Raw genomic sequence first — 19,895 nt, forward strand, 5'->3', positions numbered from 1 at the left:
TAACAAATTATTAACATTACCATATATTGGGCTTTAAATGGTACTATACAGAGATTTGTAATTTATAATTGTATCTAAACATACACACTTTTATTTATTTATAAACTATTAGAATTAGAATGCAACATTCGACGATGATCATGTAAAATTATTAATTTTCATTGGGATTGTTATAATGCAGCAGTCACTTCACTGTGCATGCATATGCGTGTAGGTATAAATTCCGTATGACAGAACTATCATACTCGGAAAAACGTATTAAATGAGACGCAGATAGGTAGTTTCAAAGGAACTAATAAAGCCTTACTTCTATTTTCCAGGCTTTTGTAGAATTACTAAAATATTTGAGATGGAACTTCATATCATTGATATACACCAACGACAGCCATGGACGAAGCTACAAAGATCTCATTCACAAACTGGCTTTCAAGGAGATGATTTGCATCACATCTGAAATCCCATTTACTCCTTTGGAAATGTTATCAAACAATATTGCTGACAATATTGTTGGACAGTTGTCCAAAGACATGGCGACGGCGAAGGATGATAGTTTAGGTGTCGTTTACGTGGGAAGTTTACCCGGGCTCAGGTTCCTTCTCGACCGGGTTTGCAATAAATCCAGAAGCAACCCCTTGCTTGCGTCAAATCTCCACTGGATTTTCGTGGGCGATTCAGGTTTTGACGAATCCGTATACGACTTCAGAAATGCAGTATATAGCAAACGATGTGTTGAATCAGTCAGCAGAATGCCATTATTTATCACTTTAACAGATTCTCTGATAGGATGCGACGATTTTCTTGCACATTTCAACGGCTTGTTGTCTGACTCCTCATACAATGGTCCTCTTTCTTCTTGGATTAAAGAGTATAAAAGCTGGCATTGCAAGATGGGTACATGTACACCGGATACAACGCAGTTAAAACGTTTGGCTGATTCGATGTATAGTTTGGCAACAATGGTGAAAAACCATATTGAGTGTGTTTGGTTGGGCGGGTGCTCAAATCTGGATATAGCTTCAACTCCGGTTACGGTGGATTATCTCAGAAAAACAGTTGTTAACTATTCAACTATAGACCGATATCATCTTCCCCTTTCACTGCGGACGAGCAGATCATTTAAGTATGCTAATGACGGGTATATAGAATATCTCAGTGGAGGGGATGGGATCGAAATTTATGCTACAGAAGGGCCAAACTTGTCATATCTACTGGTAAATAGCAATATACTATTTATTAGAAGAATACATGTTGATATATGTCATAATTTAGAGACGAATAAGCAGCAAATTAGGCGTGGTATTATATTTTCTAACTCAGCTCTACAAAGTAGAGGTAAGCTACTGTACTTTCTTTGTCGTCAGCGTTGGCATCAGCACAGATAACATTATATACATACATTATATACATATATACACCTTCACTGAATGTCAACCATTCTTTCTTCGGAGGTTTTGCTGCAGACTTGAGTGGGTTGCACAACACCTGCCAAAAGGGAACGGGCTGAGGGGGTTGACTTTGCAAATATACATCAGTTGTATAATCATAATATGTACATTTAGATCTGAATTTTGTACACCGTATAAATGATGTTGTACCCGTAACCATGACACTTAGTCAGTTCTGTTTATTATAGAATCATAAAATCATATGACTACATGAATCTCTGTTAGTTCCACATCTGTATCACAAAGGAAGGCGATTGTGATCTATGTTTCACACTTTATTGGTTGGATTCATTTTTTGCGCTTAGCATGTGACCAAGAGAAAGCATTTTGAACCCTCTCTGTATGTATGTATGTATGTCTTTATATATATATATATATATATATATATATATATATATATATATATATATATATATATATATATATATATATATATATATATATATATATATATATAGTTATGGATATCTATATTATGTGTTTCATTTTATATTCATGATTGTTGATTGTAAGAGAGTAATTTTTGCAAAATAGCATAACATAGCTCCATGACTTTGGATTGTACTTAAAGTTGGGTAAATATGTGTAAAGGCCTTTTGAACTTGGAAGGCTATACAAGTGATGTTGTTGACGAATTTGATGGGATTTGAGTTCAGGTCATTAGTTTGCCCCTTTACATTTTGGTCTACATAATTTCTGATTGGTTGGCTTCTGAAGGACTTGACCTTGTTTACAAGTTCGAATGTTCTAGAAATGAATCTGTGACCCTCATCCTGGTTTTGTTTTGTGTCTTAGTTTTCTAGATATGGTAGTGAATAGCAGAATTTATTTATTCCTATCTTAATCATCTGTAGTGGAGTCAGTCTTTTAGTTGTGTTTACGTATTATTTGAGGGGATTTATTTTTTTTAAGTATTGATTTGAAGCACAAAATGATCATAACTTTAGGACTAAATAACTTTTCTGGAATTATTGTGAATTCATTTAAAGATATTTTGAGTTATATAATTGTGATTCATTAAGACTGTTAGCATATCAGCACAGTTCAAGGCTACTGTCACAACGGCATATTCAAGATTGGAGTTCATTCGGAACACAACTGGAACTCATTTAGGATACTCTATACTTTTGGACTTGTTATATAATTTTTGTGACTATTTGGGATTAATTCACCATACTGTAAATTTTGTTTAATTTTTCGCGTCATATTTTAGGGAAATAAACTCTTTGTTAAATTTGACAAGACTTGGTTTTATATCTTTCCTGTTACTTAGTTTAAGACCATAGAGTTGCAACAATACCTGTGTTTGTGTACCTACATTCATGGAACTTGGTGATGAGTACTACATCCTCATAACAACAGAAGGTCACTACGACCTATTCATGTTTCACTACCTGAAGTTAAATATTGTGTTTTAGTTTTATTTCTCAAACTCTGTTCATGGTAGAATCATCAAACAAGAATGATGTATGCATCGCTATTAAAACCACACTCATGCAACAAAGGAAGGTCTTGGTGATCTACAGTTAAAATTTACTGGCTTAGGTTTTGCATTTAGTTCCTAACCAAATAGGCTTTGAACACATGTATGCCTACTGTTATGCCACAATTTATGAAGCATGATACGGGGCTGCTACATCCTAGTCATTAAAGTAGGTCATAGTTACTTATATGTCAAGCTTTACTGATTTTATTTTAATCCCAGAAGCATCAAGCTAGGTGACTGTTTACATCAACAATAGTACCAAACCCCTATAGCAAAAGACAGTTTTTATGACTTACATCATACATACTCATATATATATATATATATATATATATATATATATATATATATATATATATATATATATATATATATATATATATATATATATATATATATCCCTCTTAGTACTACGGTCATACCACGAAAGATCACTGAATTTTTTCCATAATTTACTTCCTTCGGTTGAGTTTTTGCATGTATCGATAATTTTGCATGTTATGCTGACATCATCCTGTTCAGAATCATACAAATTAGGGATGCATTTTTATGAACACTGCTCTTTCATTTCAGTAGTAGGTCATTATGACCTACATTTCACGCTTCACTGACTAGATTTTAATTTTATGTTGGATGCCCATTTTTCAGATTCTGCTCAAGCTAGAATCATTAAATTGTTTTTTTATATTCATTTTTGTTACTAAAAATACACTTACAACAATACATAATCATCGCGACTATGTTTCAGCTGAGGGACACTGGATGGCCGGGTGGTCTAAAGTGCTCGCCTTAACCCATCACTGCCATCTCACCTCTGTCCGCGTGGTTTTGAATCTCAGGATCGGTCAGTGTGGGTATGTGAGAAAGCTTGCCATTAGCTTCCCATGGGCTGATGGTTCTTGCCCAGGGTTTCCCAGGCTCTTTCTCCACAAGTTATACTGGCCACCATGTACGGCGTTAAACCCACAACTACAATATTTGTTCTGCTGTTATTGTCATTCATTAAGCTTTGCCTTTAGCTCTTGACTACATGTGCTTTCGGCATGTTATAGGTATACTATCCTTCCTAGAAACATGAAATCTGATGAGTGAAGGCAGCTTTACAAGTTATTCATTTTTCCATCCAAAAGAGATCTATATGACATATAAAGTTCGTTTATGCTTCGTAGACGTTACACGTTTCGTATCAAACGTTCCTTTATTATGTGTTGGTTATGTTACATTCGAGAGGTTTAATAACTGGACGCATATATGTTACTACTACACTCTCAAAACCAGAAAAGGTCACTTTGACCAAAATATTATGCTCTAGTAACATTGCCTAAGCATTTGTGTTGATGATCGTATAGATTCACGGATGCTAAACTTAAATGCGTCATAGCTTACTCAGAAGTCTCTTTCTGACAAGTGCAGATGAAAGTAGGAATACAAATATTTTTTCAATGGTAAACTTTCCATCTTATTGGTTATACATTGCGTATTATATTTCCCGCACAGCATGTTACAGGCTATATGTGCGGCCAGTATATCAGGTGGAGGAAACACCAGGAAGAACCACCGACGCACGCGAACCTACTGGCAACCTTTTTCACATTATCTTGTTGGCCGCACCTGAGATTCGACGGCACTCCACAAAGTGAGATGTCATTGATCTATTAAGTGGAGCGCCATAGACCACTCGACCACAAGGGACCCCGCAGTGTAACTATATATTGCACACGTGAAAGAGGAGATAATTTATATGGGTGGACTGCACGCTTGTCATGTGATAACTCACATTAAGTGGCTAATTTAAGAAATTACTGATGCATGAACAATGTTGTCACTCCAAGATTACTGAAAGCATGTGCCTTTCAGCCTGTGATGGACAATGACGATAGCTTCTTAAGCAGTCGTTTAAGAGCTAAGATTATAAAAATAACTAATAAACAACTTTAATCTGTTTTTAGAACTCAATATATTACACTTTTTCTTTACTGTCACACAAGACAATTTTAGTGTATTATGCCTTTTATGCCCTATCACAGAAGATAATTTTAGTGTATTATGCCTTTTATGCCCTATCACAGAAGATAATTTTAGTGTATTATGCCTTTGATGCCTTATCACAGTAGATAGGTTGTTTCATACTAAACTTTAAAAAGAATAGAAGTTGAATTGTAAAATTAAAGATTGCGACCAAAGAAAATCTTTGTTAACAATGGGTCCAGGACGACTTTAGTCTCAGTTTAGTGTCTGTATGATTATGTTTACAATAGCTACTGACGACTAGTAAAAGCTAAGTAGAATTGAGTCACGCAATCATTGATTACACTCTGGCTTCTTATTGCTGTTGTTTAATGTTTTGCAACTGACATGATTTTATTGGGGATAAAGATAAGTGCTTTTTGTCAAGAAGTTATGACTCATTGTAAATCCCTTCGCTCTTTTCAGGTTGGGTTATTCCACGAAGGAGAACTTAAGTTAAGATCTAGCGGCATAAAAGATTCCCGGAGTTCCATCTGCAGGTCATCTTGCCCTTATTGTCTTGCTATGACTGAGACAAAGTTTACGTACATTCCCGGGGACTACCTTCTTTTGGGATTGTTCAGCATACATTTGTCAGGAGATAACCCGTATTCATGCGGAAAGCTTCGTCCAGACAAGAATGCTATTATAACCGTATCAGCTTTCATAGAAGCCATTAAAGGTATGAACAGGAAGCATAACCTCCGATTTGGAGGCTTAGCCATCGATGACTGCTACAGTCCATTCAATACTTCGATCTTCCTGTCGGACTTCTTTAGCAAAAGAGTATTGCTGAAAGACCCCATGACGGGATCAGTTATACAGAGTGATAAGGTAGTTGTTATTATTGGCGCACTTTCAAGCAGGGTATCATTGATAGTGGCTGACCAGGCGACAGAGCTTGGTATCCCAATGATATCTTACGCATCCTCGATTTCTAAATTAGATGATCGAAGACAGTATCCCTATTTCATGAGAACTGTTCCTAGTGAAACCCTGCAAGTGGACACTCTAGTACAGCTGCTGAAAAGTTTTGGATTTACCCATGTGGGAGCTTTGTATTATGACACTCAGTATGGCAGGGATGGCATATTGGACTTCAAAACTAGCGCGGAAATAGATGGGATCTGCGTTGAAGAACCTCTGTTAGTTTCAAAAGATGACACTGACGATGACATTGAGAACGTTTTGAGACGCTTATATCAAACAAACTCCCGGGTCGTCGTTTACTTCGGAATCTCAGATATAACGATAAGAATACTCAATGTCTTAGAGAAATCGTTCAGTAACAACAAGCCACTGGTGTTTTTTGCTAGCGAAACGTGGGGCACAAAAAAACATTTTATTGAAAGAAGGTCAGGAAATTTTGCAAAAGGGTCTATCGTTCTTGCGACATATACTAGAACATACGTCGATGGTGGCACTTTTAAACAGTATCTTTTAACATTCAATTCTACATCAACTTCAGAGAATATGTGGCTCCCACGGTTTTGGGAGGATGTATATAATTGTGATTTAAAACAATCTTTCCAAAAGACCCATTCATCCGTTTGTGCATCAGACATTCTTCATACATTAGATGATGACAAACTAAATGCTTTGTACTGGGAACAAAGAGCCATTCATGTCACGCAGGCTGTGTTCAGTGTGGGGGCCGTGTTTGCAAACGTCGCAAAAAGCATATGCAGAAATTTAATGTACTGCAAGGAGCTACGCAATCAACCAGAAAAATTGTACAACGCATTATTATTGGCACAAGTGACTGACGAGAATGGTAAGATATTCCAGCCGTTCAACAGTGACGGGAATGGTAACAGTGGTTTTCACATTTACAATATCCAGAGTGGCGCTGCTTCCAAACTCGAGTATAAAAAGGTACGATGATATAGATTTCCTAGCTTCGTGTTTCTCCATTTTATCGAAACTTTCAAAAGTTTCCGTTCATTGCAAATTTTAGAAAATTGTCATAATGACATAATATGATGAAGGACTGCGCTAATGAAATGTAATTACCAGAATTGCATTAACTTATACCAGATTACAGAAATAAGGGGAGGAGGCTGAACAAATGTGGATTATTCCTAAACCGGTATGCTCGGGATGTTAGAATGTAAATGAGCTGCGGTGAGTTCATATAACTAATTCGTCACACACGCGTATTCCGGTTGACACTAAGAAACTGCGTCAACGATATTGGCGGGAAAGTACATGCAATACAAAGATTTATCGTGCAGGGTAAAATGGTAATTTTTTTCCGTGGAAATCAATACGACAAAGCGCTCGAAGGGTCAAAGAAAACAAATTTTTATGTCAGTATTTTATTCTTGCGTGATACTACATCTAGGAAATCTTGTCACCAAACTTTACAATCTTTCCACCATCACTTTGAATGGACCCTTTTAGTCTGGTGCATGTAACTATACAAAAAAAAAAAAAAAAAAAAAAAAAAAAAAAATTATAGAAAGTTCAGGAAAGTTTTCAGAATTGTAAAGACACTGAATATGCCGGTTATTTACCACAAAAAAATCTTAGTTCTGAACAGTGGAGTCTGTAAATAAATATATTAATATAAAGAACATGACTATCCAGATTAATATATGTAGTTTGACTCATGCATCTGCTCTTATTAATTATACAATAGAGGCACGAAGCTGGAAGAAATACTTAAAATGAAATCAATTTATCGGAACAGAGAGAGAGAGAGAGAGAGAGAGAGAGATACATTTTCTGAGTTGTTACATCACTGACGACTTTTGATGTGTTATTAGGTTGGCATCATGGACATAAACGAGGGATTCACTATTGACACCAGAAAGGTAAAATTCTACAATGAACTTGGACAGGAACACAACCTATCCAGCGAAGATGAAGTGAAGTGTGCAAAGATTCCGCAGTGCCATGACATATGTTTACCAATATCATATCCACAATCGCACACTTCTACAATCAGCACGGCATCTCCTATTGAATCTACTGAGAAACCCGATAAGACGTTGATGCTGACTACAATTTTATTCGGTGTGATCGTTGGAGTTCTAGTTGTGGTTCTGTTGGTTTTGATTGTTCTTCTTCTGCGAAAACAGCCTTTCTCCAAGCTGCAGTATCAGGAAAGGGGGCAGTCAAGTAAGATAAACTCTTCATTTTTTAACGTTTACTGTAAAGCGAAGGAATTATTGTATGGTACTACCCATTATCATGTGTTAGTTTTGATTTGTGCACGACATATTTAGTTGTAGAACATGAACAGTGACAAACTTGTAGCGTGGGCTACTTTTCTGGTACATTATAAGAAAGAAATCTATGTTAGCTGTAAAAGGTCAATAACATAGCATCTATAGTGTGCGTGTATTGTTTGTTTTGGATTTGTAACGTAGCTTTAACAACTTTTCACTCATATCACTACGATATCTACATTGTGACAGTTTATAGTGATGTCTAGCACTGGGGCATCATGCCGCAGACATGTACCATGATGTCCCACCCATTCACATTATCCTGACATCGGGCCGACCAGTCCTAGTACTAACCTTTTAATGCTGAGCTCCAGGCAGGGCAGCTGCTTGTACCATTTTTATAAGTCTTGGGTAAGACTCGGTAGGGGCTCGAACCGTGATCTCCCGCACTCGAAAACATAGTAGCTGAACGAAGAAAACTAAGTTCTTCACGCTATTATTAGATGCGTTCAAATCGATATAGGTGTATCAGATGTCAATAATGGTCTATACATATAGCTAAGTTATTTCTATGGTCTTTTGTCGAAAGCCAAAAGTCAAGGTTGCAGAGACAAACACAAAGCAAATTGCATATATAAATAAACTTGAATTATAAACTTTAAATCTGCACCATAATTAATGGATGGCTTACTGTTATAGCCGGCAGGTAAGTTAGTGTCTTGGACATGATATCGCCGAGGTTAAGCTCAAAACAAACAACAGAAGGAAGACTAGTTTCTACCTGATAATATGTTTTAATTCTCAAAACACTTAAAATGTTGATGGGGCAAGGTGGGATCTTGTTGCTTATGGGCTTTACAGTTTTCGGCTAGCCACCGATGAAGTGGAAATCCTGCGAATGAAAATGACTTATTTGATCGTATCAAGAGGTCAAATGTCAAGCTGAAAGACTAGCACAAGTAGAAACGTTTTCTCCGCATGATAATTGGTATTCTACATCATATCCCTTAACCAGGACGTTCTTTAATTTTGTGGCAATACTGTACAATACTGTACACACGGGTAGTTCATATATTGTACTATTTATATAACTCATGTTAATGTTACTGTACCAAGATTTTTTTTAGATGCCTCGCTCATTTTGCATATGGACATAGCCCCAATCAGCAAAAGATATGAAGTTTTGTACAAACATTTTGCTTGAATCAAAAGTTAGATAAAATCCTACCTATTTGTTTGTTACCTCGTCTTCATTCTACATTTGCACACGAAGATATATTGGTGGAATCGGGGTCTAGTCAAGAACGTGTCCAATTTTTTAAAACTTCAACTAGGACGAAAAGATTGGTTATCTAACATATGAATTTCAGAGCTTTAGCTATCTACCTTCAACTGTCAGGCAAGCTTTCTTTGGCCTGAATTCCATTAGATCGAAACTCACTCTCAATCTTGCATCTGATTTACGTAATGGATACTCAGATATCGAACGATAAGCTCCAGCCACTTACTTATATATGCTCCGGCACACAAGCAATTTCGAAAATGTCGGATTCAACAGCATTAGCAAGAGATTCAGTAGAAAATATTCTCGACAATATTTTTGAAACTTTTCTACCTGACTGCGAGATTCTTTCAGGTCGTTCGTTAAAGAAAGACTTGAACTACTACATATAAGGGTATATTCGTGCAATTAGGACTTTCAATGGCCCAAATCAGGTCAAAGTTGTTGAAGATCAATGAGGAAGAACAAATAACTTGGCAAACTTCAGGAAGACATTGTCCTGGAAGACAAAATAACATAATCTTTCTGTCCTTGCAAAGTTAGACACACTTATTAATTATCAGAATTTCTAACATGGCTTCAGTATTTTGTTTTTAAGTTTAAAATACAGTTTCTTTATGTACTTACACCCATTAAATGTATGTCATACATGTATGATTGTCATATTAAATTAAGTACCTTTTAAAAATCTACAATTAATAATTTAATTACTTTAGGAATCAGAACTTAAAGTTATAAATAAATAAAATAAAAATAATTTACACAAAGTTGGCTGAGTGATTGAAGGGAATGTTTTACGTCCATTACGCCATGTTAACTTGTGTACTCTGTTGGGCGATACAAGATTCATAAGGGTATCACTGATAAACCAGTAATTTAAATTGTATCAGAGTCTTGTAAAACCTAAATTTATCATAATCTCTGATAAAAGATAGAAATAATAATGGCACATTGAAATATGCTACTACAGACAAGTTAACATGTGATATATTTGAACCTGTTTTTATTATTGTTCCCTTGTAAGTTTGACTCGTTTAGTCTTCACTGATATTATAATATTTTGCAAGTGTTATAAAATTATCAATTTTTATAGGCCAGTTTTATTTGATGTGAGCATGATACAATTTTAATAAACGGCAGAATATCATTTACAGTTACTTATAATTTCAAGCCAAAAAAAGACAAAATAGATATTTTATTACAGTTTTACCTCTTCCTAAACTTTCAAAACTTTGAAAACCTTCTAAAAGAAGATTGTATTCATAATAATTCAGTTTCATTTTGTAAAAAATAATTTGTCAAAATCCAATGTTTCATTTATAGATTTGAATAGGATTAGGGCCATTCCATAATTCAAAATATAGGGTGATGTTTAGTCAATTTGACACCATTTACAAGTACATGCTCAATTTTGAAAAACTAGCAAAATCAGCGCTAATGAAGTGTGAGGCAGGATTCCAACATTCCAAATTTAATGTGAAATACAATTTAATGTGTAAAAAAAGGGAAAAATAAACAACATATTCACACATTTTCTTTGTTGCATGTGTGTGTTTTGGATTTTCAACGTAGCTTTAAAAATTTTTTTAGTCATATCGCTACGATGTCTGCATTGTGGCAGTTTATAGTGATGTCTAGCACTGGGGCATCATGCCGCAGACATGTAGAATGATGTCCCACTCAGTCACTTAATTTTGACACACGGCCGACCAGTCCTAACACTAACCTCTCAATGCTGAGTGCCAAGCGAGGCAGCTATTATTACCATTTTTAGAAGTCTTTAGTATGACTCGGTGACTCGGCCGGGGTTTCGAACCCGCGACCTCCCTCATCCGAGGCGGACGCTCTAACCACTAGGCCACCGAAGCGGTTTCTTTACTGCATATACTGTTATCTGACTTAAATTTGATATACAATTTGAATATAAACAACATGCAATTAGTATAAAATTATATTCAATATTTTCACAATCACAACAAATAATGTCATTATTTAGAAATAGTTTTACGTCTTTATATATGAAATATGATCATAAATAATGTATCACTTCCAATGTAAACATTTTTCCATGCTTGTGTATGCTTGGAACAATTTTTAAAGATACCCCTCATAATAACGATAATCTGCAACGTATGTGCCCCAAGCACACGGCTGAACCATTTTTCTGATACATTTTCAGTGATTTTCTGCGTCATCTTTCGAACTCCTCTGCATTATAATAAGAAAGTTATCAAGCGTTGTCTTTTTTGTGATCACATGTGGCGCATGGCAACGCGTATCACGCAGTGAATTCGATGCCGATTTTTGATTAGTCAAAACTAATTAATATGCCAGTTTTGACTGAGAGGTCGGAACTATCCCTAACATCTGGGGTGCAAAGATTTTCTGACAATAAATGAGGCTGGTAAACTGTTCGTTTATCACGTTTGCCAATTTTATTGTATAACGTGTACAAATCAATCTTGGACCCACTTTGCGCCAACTGTCACTATGAACCCAAAATTAACTTAGTAAAAAAGTGGTATATCTTCGAGAGAAAAAAATTGACTTCATGAAAAATGTTATGCTAATATCTCGGAATAGCTATCTTATATTTGGCAATTCGTCAATTAAATGGAACTTTAAACCGGATTTAATCAGACCTACCAAACTCTGCAACAAGCGTAAACTTTGTCGATTACCAATGCAGCTAAATCACGAATATATGTCATGTATTTAAAGTACATGTTTCTATCGTTCAGTATATACTATTACAAAATGGTATAACTTTGCACTCAGAATCAAAATAGCATAATGTATTGACTTAATGATAAAACATCAGAAGACCGGTTTTTAACTCAAAGCTACGCACGACAATGACGAGGGCTGATTCAAATAAAGTCTGTTTACTCGCAGCTTAAGCAGTTAGAACATCCTCGACCATATACGTTTTCCGTCAATCAATTAAAAAAAAAGAAGAAAGAAAAAATAGAGAAGTAAAAACAAACAAGACAATTCTCCTTTCCAAACTTTCAGATGTAATTTGCCACCAATAAAACTATATTTATAACTACTTTTGTTCACATGACATAAATATGGCGATGGAAGGAGACGAACTCACAACTGAAAAATTGTCGGCCTTTTCTGCCGCAACTTATATGGTGCACTCCACCGGAGGCGTATCACAAAAGCCACCAAATTTACATGTATTCCCTCAACTTCATACATTTAATTGATTTCACGACTTGACCGAAATGGCTGAGCGATGTTCTGATCGGTAACTGAAGACCACATCAGGCACATGGAGCACGGAAATGTAAACTGGTGTAATACTAACACCACGGACTGTTCGTTTCTATAATTAACATGAATAGGCATGTTAATTAGTTCTTTAAAACCATACCAATATGATCAGAACATGTACGTCTCAAGTTAATTAAATTATGTATCATAAATACATAGTCATTGTTTACGATGTAATAATTAAAGTCACTACTACAGTGACAAATGGATTTCAAGGTCATTTTATTGGACTGAATAAACAATTATTTTTAATGAGGCTACTTAAAATACATAACTAAATAACTTTAAGGACATAATTTCTTCACATCGAAATCTCACAGAATTACCACAGTGATAGATTCCTTGAATATTTCAAATTGTATCCATGGTAAAATTGTTGTTGCTGATATGGCTCTAACGACATTTTTCACCACATGATAGGCTCTGTATTGCAGCCAGAATATTTAGTCTAGGAAGAAACCGTGATAACTCACTGGAAGCTACTGGCAAGATTTTTGCACACTCACTCAGAGGTGAGATGTCAGTGATCTGTAAAGGCGAGCGCCTTAGACCACTAGGCCACCCGGGTCCTTTGACCACTCAGCCACCCTGAGGCACAACGATGGAATGCAAAATAAACACACTTTAACCGTTTTCTAGACTGTTATATTGCTCATATAGAGGAACCAACAGATTTTCTTACGTCAAATATTTTATATAAAATAGTGTCTAGACTTACCCATGAAAAGGTGGTTGTGATTTATTTACCTACTGGCTATATTCCTTATTCTTGCCATCGCATCAAGGTCATAAATCGAATATTTTCTTTTCAAAACTGTGCATACGCATTTTGAAGTATATCGCTAATATATGTTGTAGTTTTCACCAAATTTAGGTGGGAATGGCGACATTGTAACAACATGAATTCCTGCATTATTTTTATAATGAAACATCTGGGGGCCCCGAGTGGCCGAGTGGTCTAAAGCGCTCTCCGTAACGGAAAGCGCTTTAGACCGCTCGGCCACTCGGGGCCCCCAGATGTAACGGATCACTGCCATCTCACTTCTGTCTGCGTGGGTTCGAGTCTAGGATTCGGTGAATGTGGGTATATGAGAAAGCTTGCCAGTACCTTCTCGTGGGTCAGTGGTTTCTCCCGGGGTTTTCCTGGGTTCTTTCTCCATCATTAATACTGGCCGCCATGAATAGCGTATCGTGTGCTGAAAAATGGCGTTAAACCCCACAACAAAAATATAATGAAACATCCACATGTTTGAGTTCCGTTCTAGAAGCTCAGACAAGCAGATGGGATTTAGGTTCCTAAACCATAACTCGTGAATGGCTTACAATATAATTGGTAATTGGTCCTTTGCATTGCTGATATGCTGTAATTGGTTGGACGTTGTCTATATGTTAGTTTGAAAATGTTGCTTGACATAAATATATTACCTAAAAATAACATCATGTATATTGCTCTTCAAGTCCGAATCTGAACAAGATATTACTCATTTAGGCCAACATTCTACGTAGACAAACATTAGGTCTCAACTGGTACGATTGTTCTAGAAACTGTTATTAACAAACCCTGTTCATGAAATCTCTTATAGAATTCATCGAAGTGCATTTGTAACTCACAATCGATCCCGGATGATTTTCTATTGTTACCATGTTATTGAGACCATCTATTTCTTTCTTTATGACGCTAACGCACCCCGAAAACTTAGATTTTCGAGATCTCTCATTTATTTGCATTTATTTTTACAGCTGCCCCCTCTTTGACTAACATCATTGGAAATATGTATGATGAACCCAGATCTCACGACCCAAGTCTTAGAGGCAGCAGAGGTAACTTGAGCAATGGAGAGTCGATTCACTACTCCGAAATAAGACCGTTCTCACAAAAGGAGCAGACCATGAATCTTTCACAGGTGCTTCCATCCAGTGGATCTAATACAGAAAGTACGACTCCATCCCTGGTTGCGATTTCGATGCCGTTGTCAGCACAAGATGTCAGTGTTGGCAATTCCAGATCGTCCTCCCTGGGCTCGACATTATCTTCTCACAAAAATATTAGGGTTTCTCCTTTGTTAAATATTTCTCAAAGTCCCAGAAATCATGTGTTCACCTTTGATAATTCAAAAGGATTGTCGCAACATACAAGTGCGCGTGATCTAAAGGAGGGTAGCCGTGAACATCTTGTAGAAGAAGATAGTACTGAGGAGTGTGAAACTTATCGTACAAATAGAAAAAAGAATAGTAGAGCTTATGGTACAGATATTATTCAGACGTTGACTTATCTATCTGCTCGAGATCTGGACATGGAAGTACAGGACGAGGAAGAGGACGAATGTGAAAAAAACGATGAACTAGGAAGTCGTAATTCTGCTGAAAATTCTAGAAGAAACAGTCTTGCATCTTCTCCTTTTGGCCAGGAAAAATCTGAACACGTATCAGACAGCAGTCGAAACAAGACAGACACGTTAACACCACCTGAAAACAGTGATACGTTTCCAACAATGCTAAATAAGAGTCAAAATGAATCGGTTGATTTCACGGAGAGCGTGGATTATACAATAGGGGGGCAAGTGGTTTATACAAGAAAAAATAATCCTGCATTGCGGAAGAGGGAAAATAGAAGATCCTTGATGTCTGTTCCCGATATCATTCCCTACGCACCATCCGAGATTAGTGAAGAAAGAAACTCTGTATACATATGAGGGCATTCCTTTATAAATCAAGAAGTGATAGTCCTTTCAGCTAAGTCTGGAAATATCACCAATGTTCTATTATTAGGCCAGCTTCTCCGATCAGCCACTGGGTACATTAAATATATGATTCCTACCAATCATAAACAAGGATGTTCATACATGCGAAATACATACAAGTAGCAGGGAGGCTAACAGACCTGCAGGCTGCCTTTGGGTAAATGTAGATACGAGTTATGTGGTGTTTACATTTTCTGTGAAAGTTCTAGTGCAGAATCTACATTTATGATAACTTTGTTTTGTATCCATCTGCGAGAGTAATAATGAGCACGCACCGTGAATGCACTTCATCTTGGGGACAGCCAACTGTTCATTAATATACAAACAACAATCAGATGCGGTTTCGCACATTCAGAATGGTTGTTGTGGTCGTGTGACAAGAACTTATGTGACTGTCATCAGACTGTCACATGATGAATATTTATGAATCTATTTTCGTGATTCACCAACGCGTCAACTTACAAAATGGGCTGATTAAAAATACATTGTAACCCAACTTGTCAAGTACACAATTAATTAATTCGACCAAATTTAAATTTGACGCGTTGCTGAGCCACAATAATAGTCACATATTCATCACGTGAACGGTATATATTCTACGTGCCAATACAGGTTTGCGGTGATACATCGAACTAACCATATGAAGAGCACAACACTGTATGATACCTTTTAGCTTATGAATTCATATATATATATATATATATATATATATATATATATATATATATATATATATATATATATATATATTACCGCACGTTTTATATTTTGCGCAATTGGCTTCATTTATAACAAACGTTTGCAAGAACATTTTCAAACTTGATGTGCGCACTTGTTTCAAGGACTTACAATCAACGCTGCTAAAGAAAATCACAATATCATACTTGTCCTCCTTCAAAGATGTGTCATTACATCATGCAACGGTGAAGCAGGCGAGAGAGAGAGAGTAATATAAGGAATAATTATTATGTATGATTTAAAGCTTGTTTTAAAGTAAATGCATTTATTAACGGGACCTTTAGTAAAAATAATGCATTTCATAACTGTTTTTAAAAAGATCATATTAATGTGAAATTTTCTATTCTATATTGGTGTATGATAAAACAATCTTTTGTTCTCCAGCGGATTATGGCAGAAGATTTTAACTTCAGTTTGTGTATAATCTAGTCTGAAACCACAGTATTATTTGGTGAGATATTACCATAAGTCCTTCAAGAAGGAAACTGAAAATATATCATTAAAAATGTTTATTTTTTTACTATTGGTATTGGGTATACATATGTCTAGCTTATTACCAAACCTTTTCATGCGTCAGACATTTTTATATGTGGATTACATTATATACAAATACATTAGTGAGGTAGGTTTGATAGAAATTATTTTTATAAACAAAGGAAACACAAAACTCTCAGAGTTTGTAAGAGGAGTCTAAAGCAATGTTTACTGACGTGTTTGGGACATTGATACTGCGCGTTCACGAATACCCAACGTACAATAGTGTAATGAACTTCTTGTATTACCCAACACACGACTGTGAAATGAACAGTTCAAAAATTGCATTACTCAATATGTGTCAGTCCAATATAAATAGGTGTTTATATGATTTTCAGGTCGCTTTGTGTTCCTTCTTCTTTTCTTACATACAAATGAAACACACATCACACTTTTAGAGATGTAGACTTTTGTCTATTTCTATCCATAGTATAATTTTAAAAACCACGTGTCAGTGTCATATTTATTTGCTGTCACGCATATCTCTAAGAACCCAGAGTTGTTGCTGCCATTGTTAATATTTTTGCTGTTGTCATCAAGTGTTCTACATTTGTTGATGTTGTTGATCACGGATATTTTTATTTTGTGACCTTGGTCATAGAATGTTGATTAGGTTTTTTGTAGTAGAAATGTAAACGGCGGTAAATGATTAGAATAAATGATAAATACATTTCAATAAGAATAACTTATACAAATTAGCAAAATAATAGATCTAATGGATTAAAATAAAAAAGGTTTAGAGGGTTGTTTGGCACATCTGAGGACTGCCCTGTATTATAAATTATAATTTGAAGTCTCTATCTCAGTCGGTGTGTATCATATTTCTCGAACAAACTGATCAAAATAAAGAGAAAGCTGGAGAGCTCTTACGTACACGGGCTCAAACGGATAAAATCCCACAGTTACGGAAATTTACGGAAATAAATTAGATCTTTTCGACAATGATAAACTACATCCTCATCTGACTAAAACAAATCGCCCATGCAAATATGGCAACCGTGTTAGAGAAGATAAAGAGTGTTCTGTTTGTTATGAAAAATGGGCATGATGAGAGTGTTAGAGACGCATGATAACAATCTGGTTATAAATTACTAAATAATGGATCAGATGACTAAGTTATATGCAAACATTTGAAAACATTGATGCTTTATTAGTTTGCTATTAAGATTGATGAGGGCGATTTTATGATATTACATCATATATCAGAAATATTTTAATTAAATGGTTACTGCTGTGCTAATTGGAGAAGTTCAAAATAGATTAAAACGTGAGTGCATTTATAAATAAACATGGCACATATTTCCTTATCTGTGTCTTGCTTATTCATGAAAATATTGCAAATATGAATATTTAATTCATAGATTTGTTAATTTCTGCAATTAATATTGATTTTTCCAGCATTATATTATTTGTGTCAATTGTTTTAGTGTCAGACGCCAGCATTATTTAGTATAATGTCCATGTCTGATAAAACAACCACGTCCACTGTTCAGTCTCAGTTACTTTAGTTGACAAGAAAACTGTTACAGTAGCAATCATACTTTAGTCTGACTTAAGGACAACTGTTTCAAAGTATATAATCTAGAAAATTGAATATTAATTCTAGAAATAAATCCATGAAAAGACAAGATGTGATTATTTTTTTCATCCTCTCCTCTTATAAACTGTCCATACTGGGATCTGAATTCCTCGTTCTTGAGTTAAAAAAACTCAACCTCTTCACAATATATTCGAACAAATCTATTCAGCCAATGACATCGATATCGTTATGATTATTTGGCAACGAGTACTTATTCAATTAGGATTGACTCGATTCAGTCTAAAATCAACCATAACAATCGTTTATCTTTATCTTTTTGAGCCTTTCTTATATGTTTTGTTGGTGCCATTAGGTATATTTTGCTGTGCTACTTATTATAATAAACTAATGAAGCAAATCAACATTGAAAATAACAGATACAAAGCTGTCATAGCTATCTAAACGTGCAATCATTATTTCTTTTTTGAAAGACCTGTATCTAAAGAAAAATATATTTATGTTGAAAATCATTTAATTCAGACGTGATCACACCCATCCCTTTCCTATGTGACAACTGAAGTTTCCGTTGTACAATGTCCTGACTAATAATGCGATCCGATAATACAATGGACGTCACATGTTTTTCTCACTTATAAGGGGAAAAAACATACGAAATACATACCCCTTACTGTGTTATGCATATATATATTATGTGTGTTCAGTATTGTTTAATGATTGCATAATATAAAAGTCATTTAGTAGAGAACATATTAAAAAGCTAAGCTTGTCCATTGTGGGTCTGTACATTGGAATAAGGTCATTTCTTGTGAGTAAACATGTTTTTGTGACCTTTAAGACCTTGAAAGGTGCAGAAGCAATCTTGTTGACAAAATTTGATGCATATGAGTTCAGATCATAGGTTCCCCCCACCCATGAGGGAATTCTGGATCACTTTATGTTTGATTGGTTGGCTGGCAGCTAAAGGACCTGGCCTTGCTTACGAATTAGAATGATCTGGAAATGAACTTTTGGCTCTCATCCTGGTTCTAAAATTGTGCCTTAGATTTTCATACAAAGTGGTTATAAACAAAAGTATTATTCCTATCTTAAACATCAGTTTTATTAGAATCAGCTTTTGTTGTGTTTGGTTGAGAGGATTTAATTTATTTAAATTATTCATTAGAATTACAAAGTACTCATAAACTTCGGACTAAGTAACTGTTTTGGAATTACTAGGAATTTATAAAAAAAATTGTTTGTTTATATTACTGTGATCTATCATGGCTGTTAGCGCATCAACAATTCAAGGCTATTAGCACATCATCGCAATAGATTGGACCGTCTTTCAAAACACAACAGGAACTAATATGGAGTACTCTATACCTTTGGACTTGTGATAGAATTTATAGGACTCTTTGGGATTTAATTCACAATACTGAAAGTTCTTTTTTTCAAGTTTTAGTTTGTATTATAGACAAATAGAGTATTTGTTGAATTTGACAAAACTTGTTGGTTTTCACTTTTTTCTACTACATAGTTTAAGACCATAGAGTCGTACCAATTGTAACACAGAATGTATTAGTCCTTGTTAGATCGTCCTGACCAAAGATGATACAAAATCCAGACCCCGGTTATGTTTTGTGTACGAAATAGATTTGAAAAGAACGACCTATTACCCATATTCATAC

General features: G+C 35.4%; 1 protein-coding gene across 2 annotated transcripts in view; it reads left to right on the forward strand.

Annotated features, from left to right (window-relative positions):
- Positions 1-18,316, forward strand: part of LOC149792625 (uncharacterized) — a 31,666-nt gene extending 13,350 nt beyond the window's left edge. The window contains exons 4-7 of one of the 2 annotated variants that reach the window (XM_089971258.1): positions 321-1,211; positions 5,365-6,813; positions 7,707-8,061; positions 14,416-18,316. In XM_089971258.1, coding sequence (XP_089827384.1) covers positions 321-1,211; positions 5,365-6,813; positions 7,707-8,061; positions 14,416-15,368 — 3,648 coding nt within the window. In that variant the 3' untranslated portion in view covers positions 15,369-18,316. The remainder of the gene's footprint in view (positions 1-320; positions 1,212-5,364; positions 6,814-7,706; positions 8,062-14,415) is intronic. The other variant, XM_089971259.1, reaches the window with a different exon arrangement.
- The last annotated feature ends 1,579 nt before the right edge of the window (positions 18,317-19,895 follow it).

This window comes from Sinohyriopsis cumingii, chromosome 9 (assembly GCF_028554795.1).
Source record: "Sinohyriopsis cumingii isolate HCF-2022 chromosome 9, ASM2855479v2, whole genome shotgun sequence".
Lineage (NCBI taxonomy): Eukaryota > Metazoa > Mollusca > Bivalvia > Unionida > Unionidae > Sinohyriopsis > Sinohyriopsis cumingii.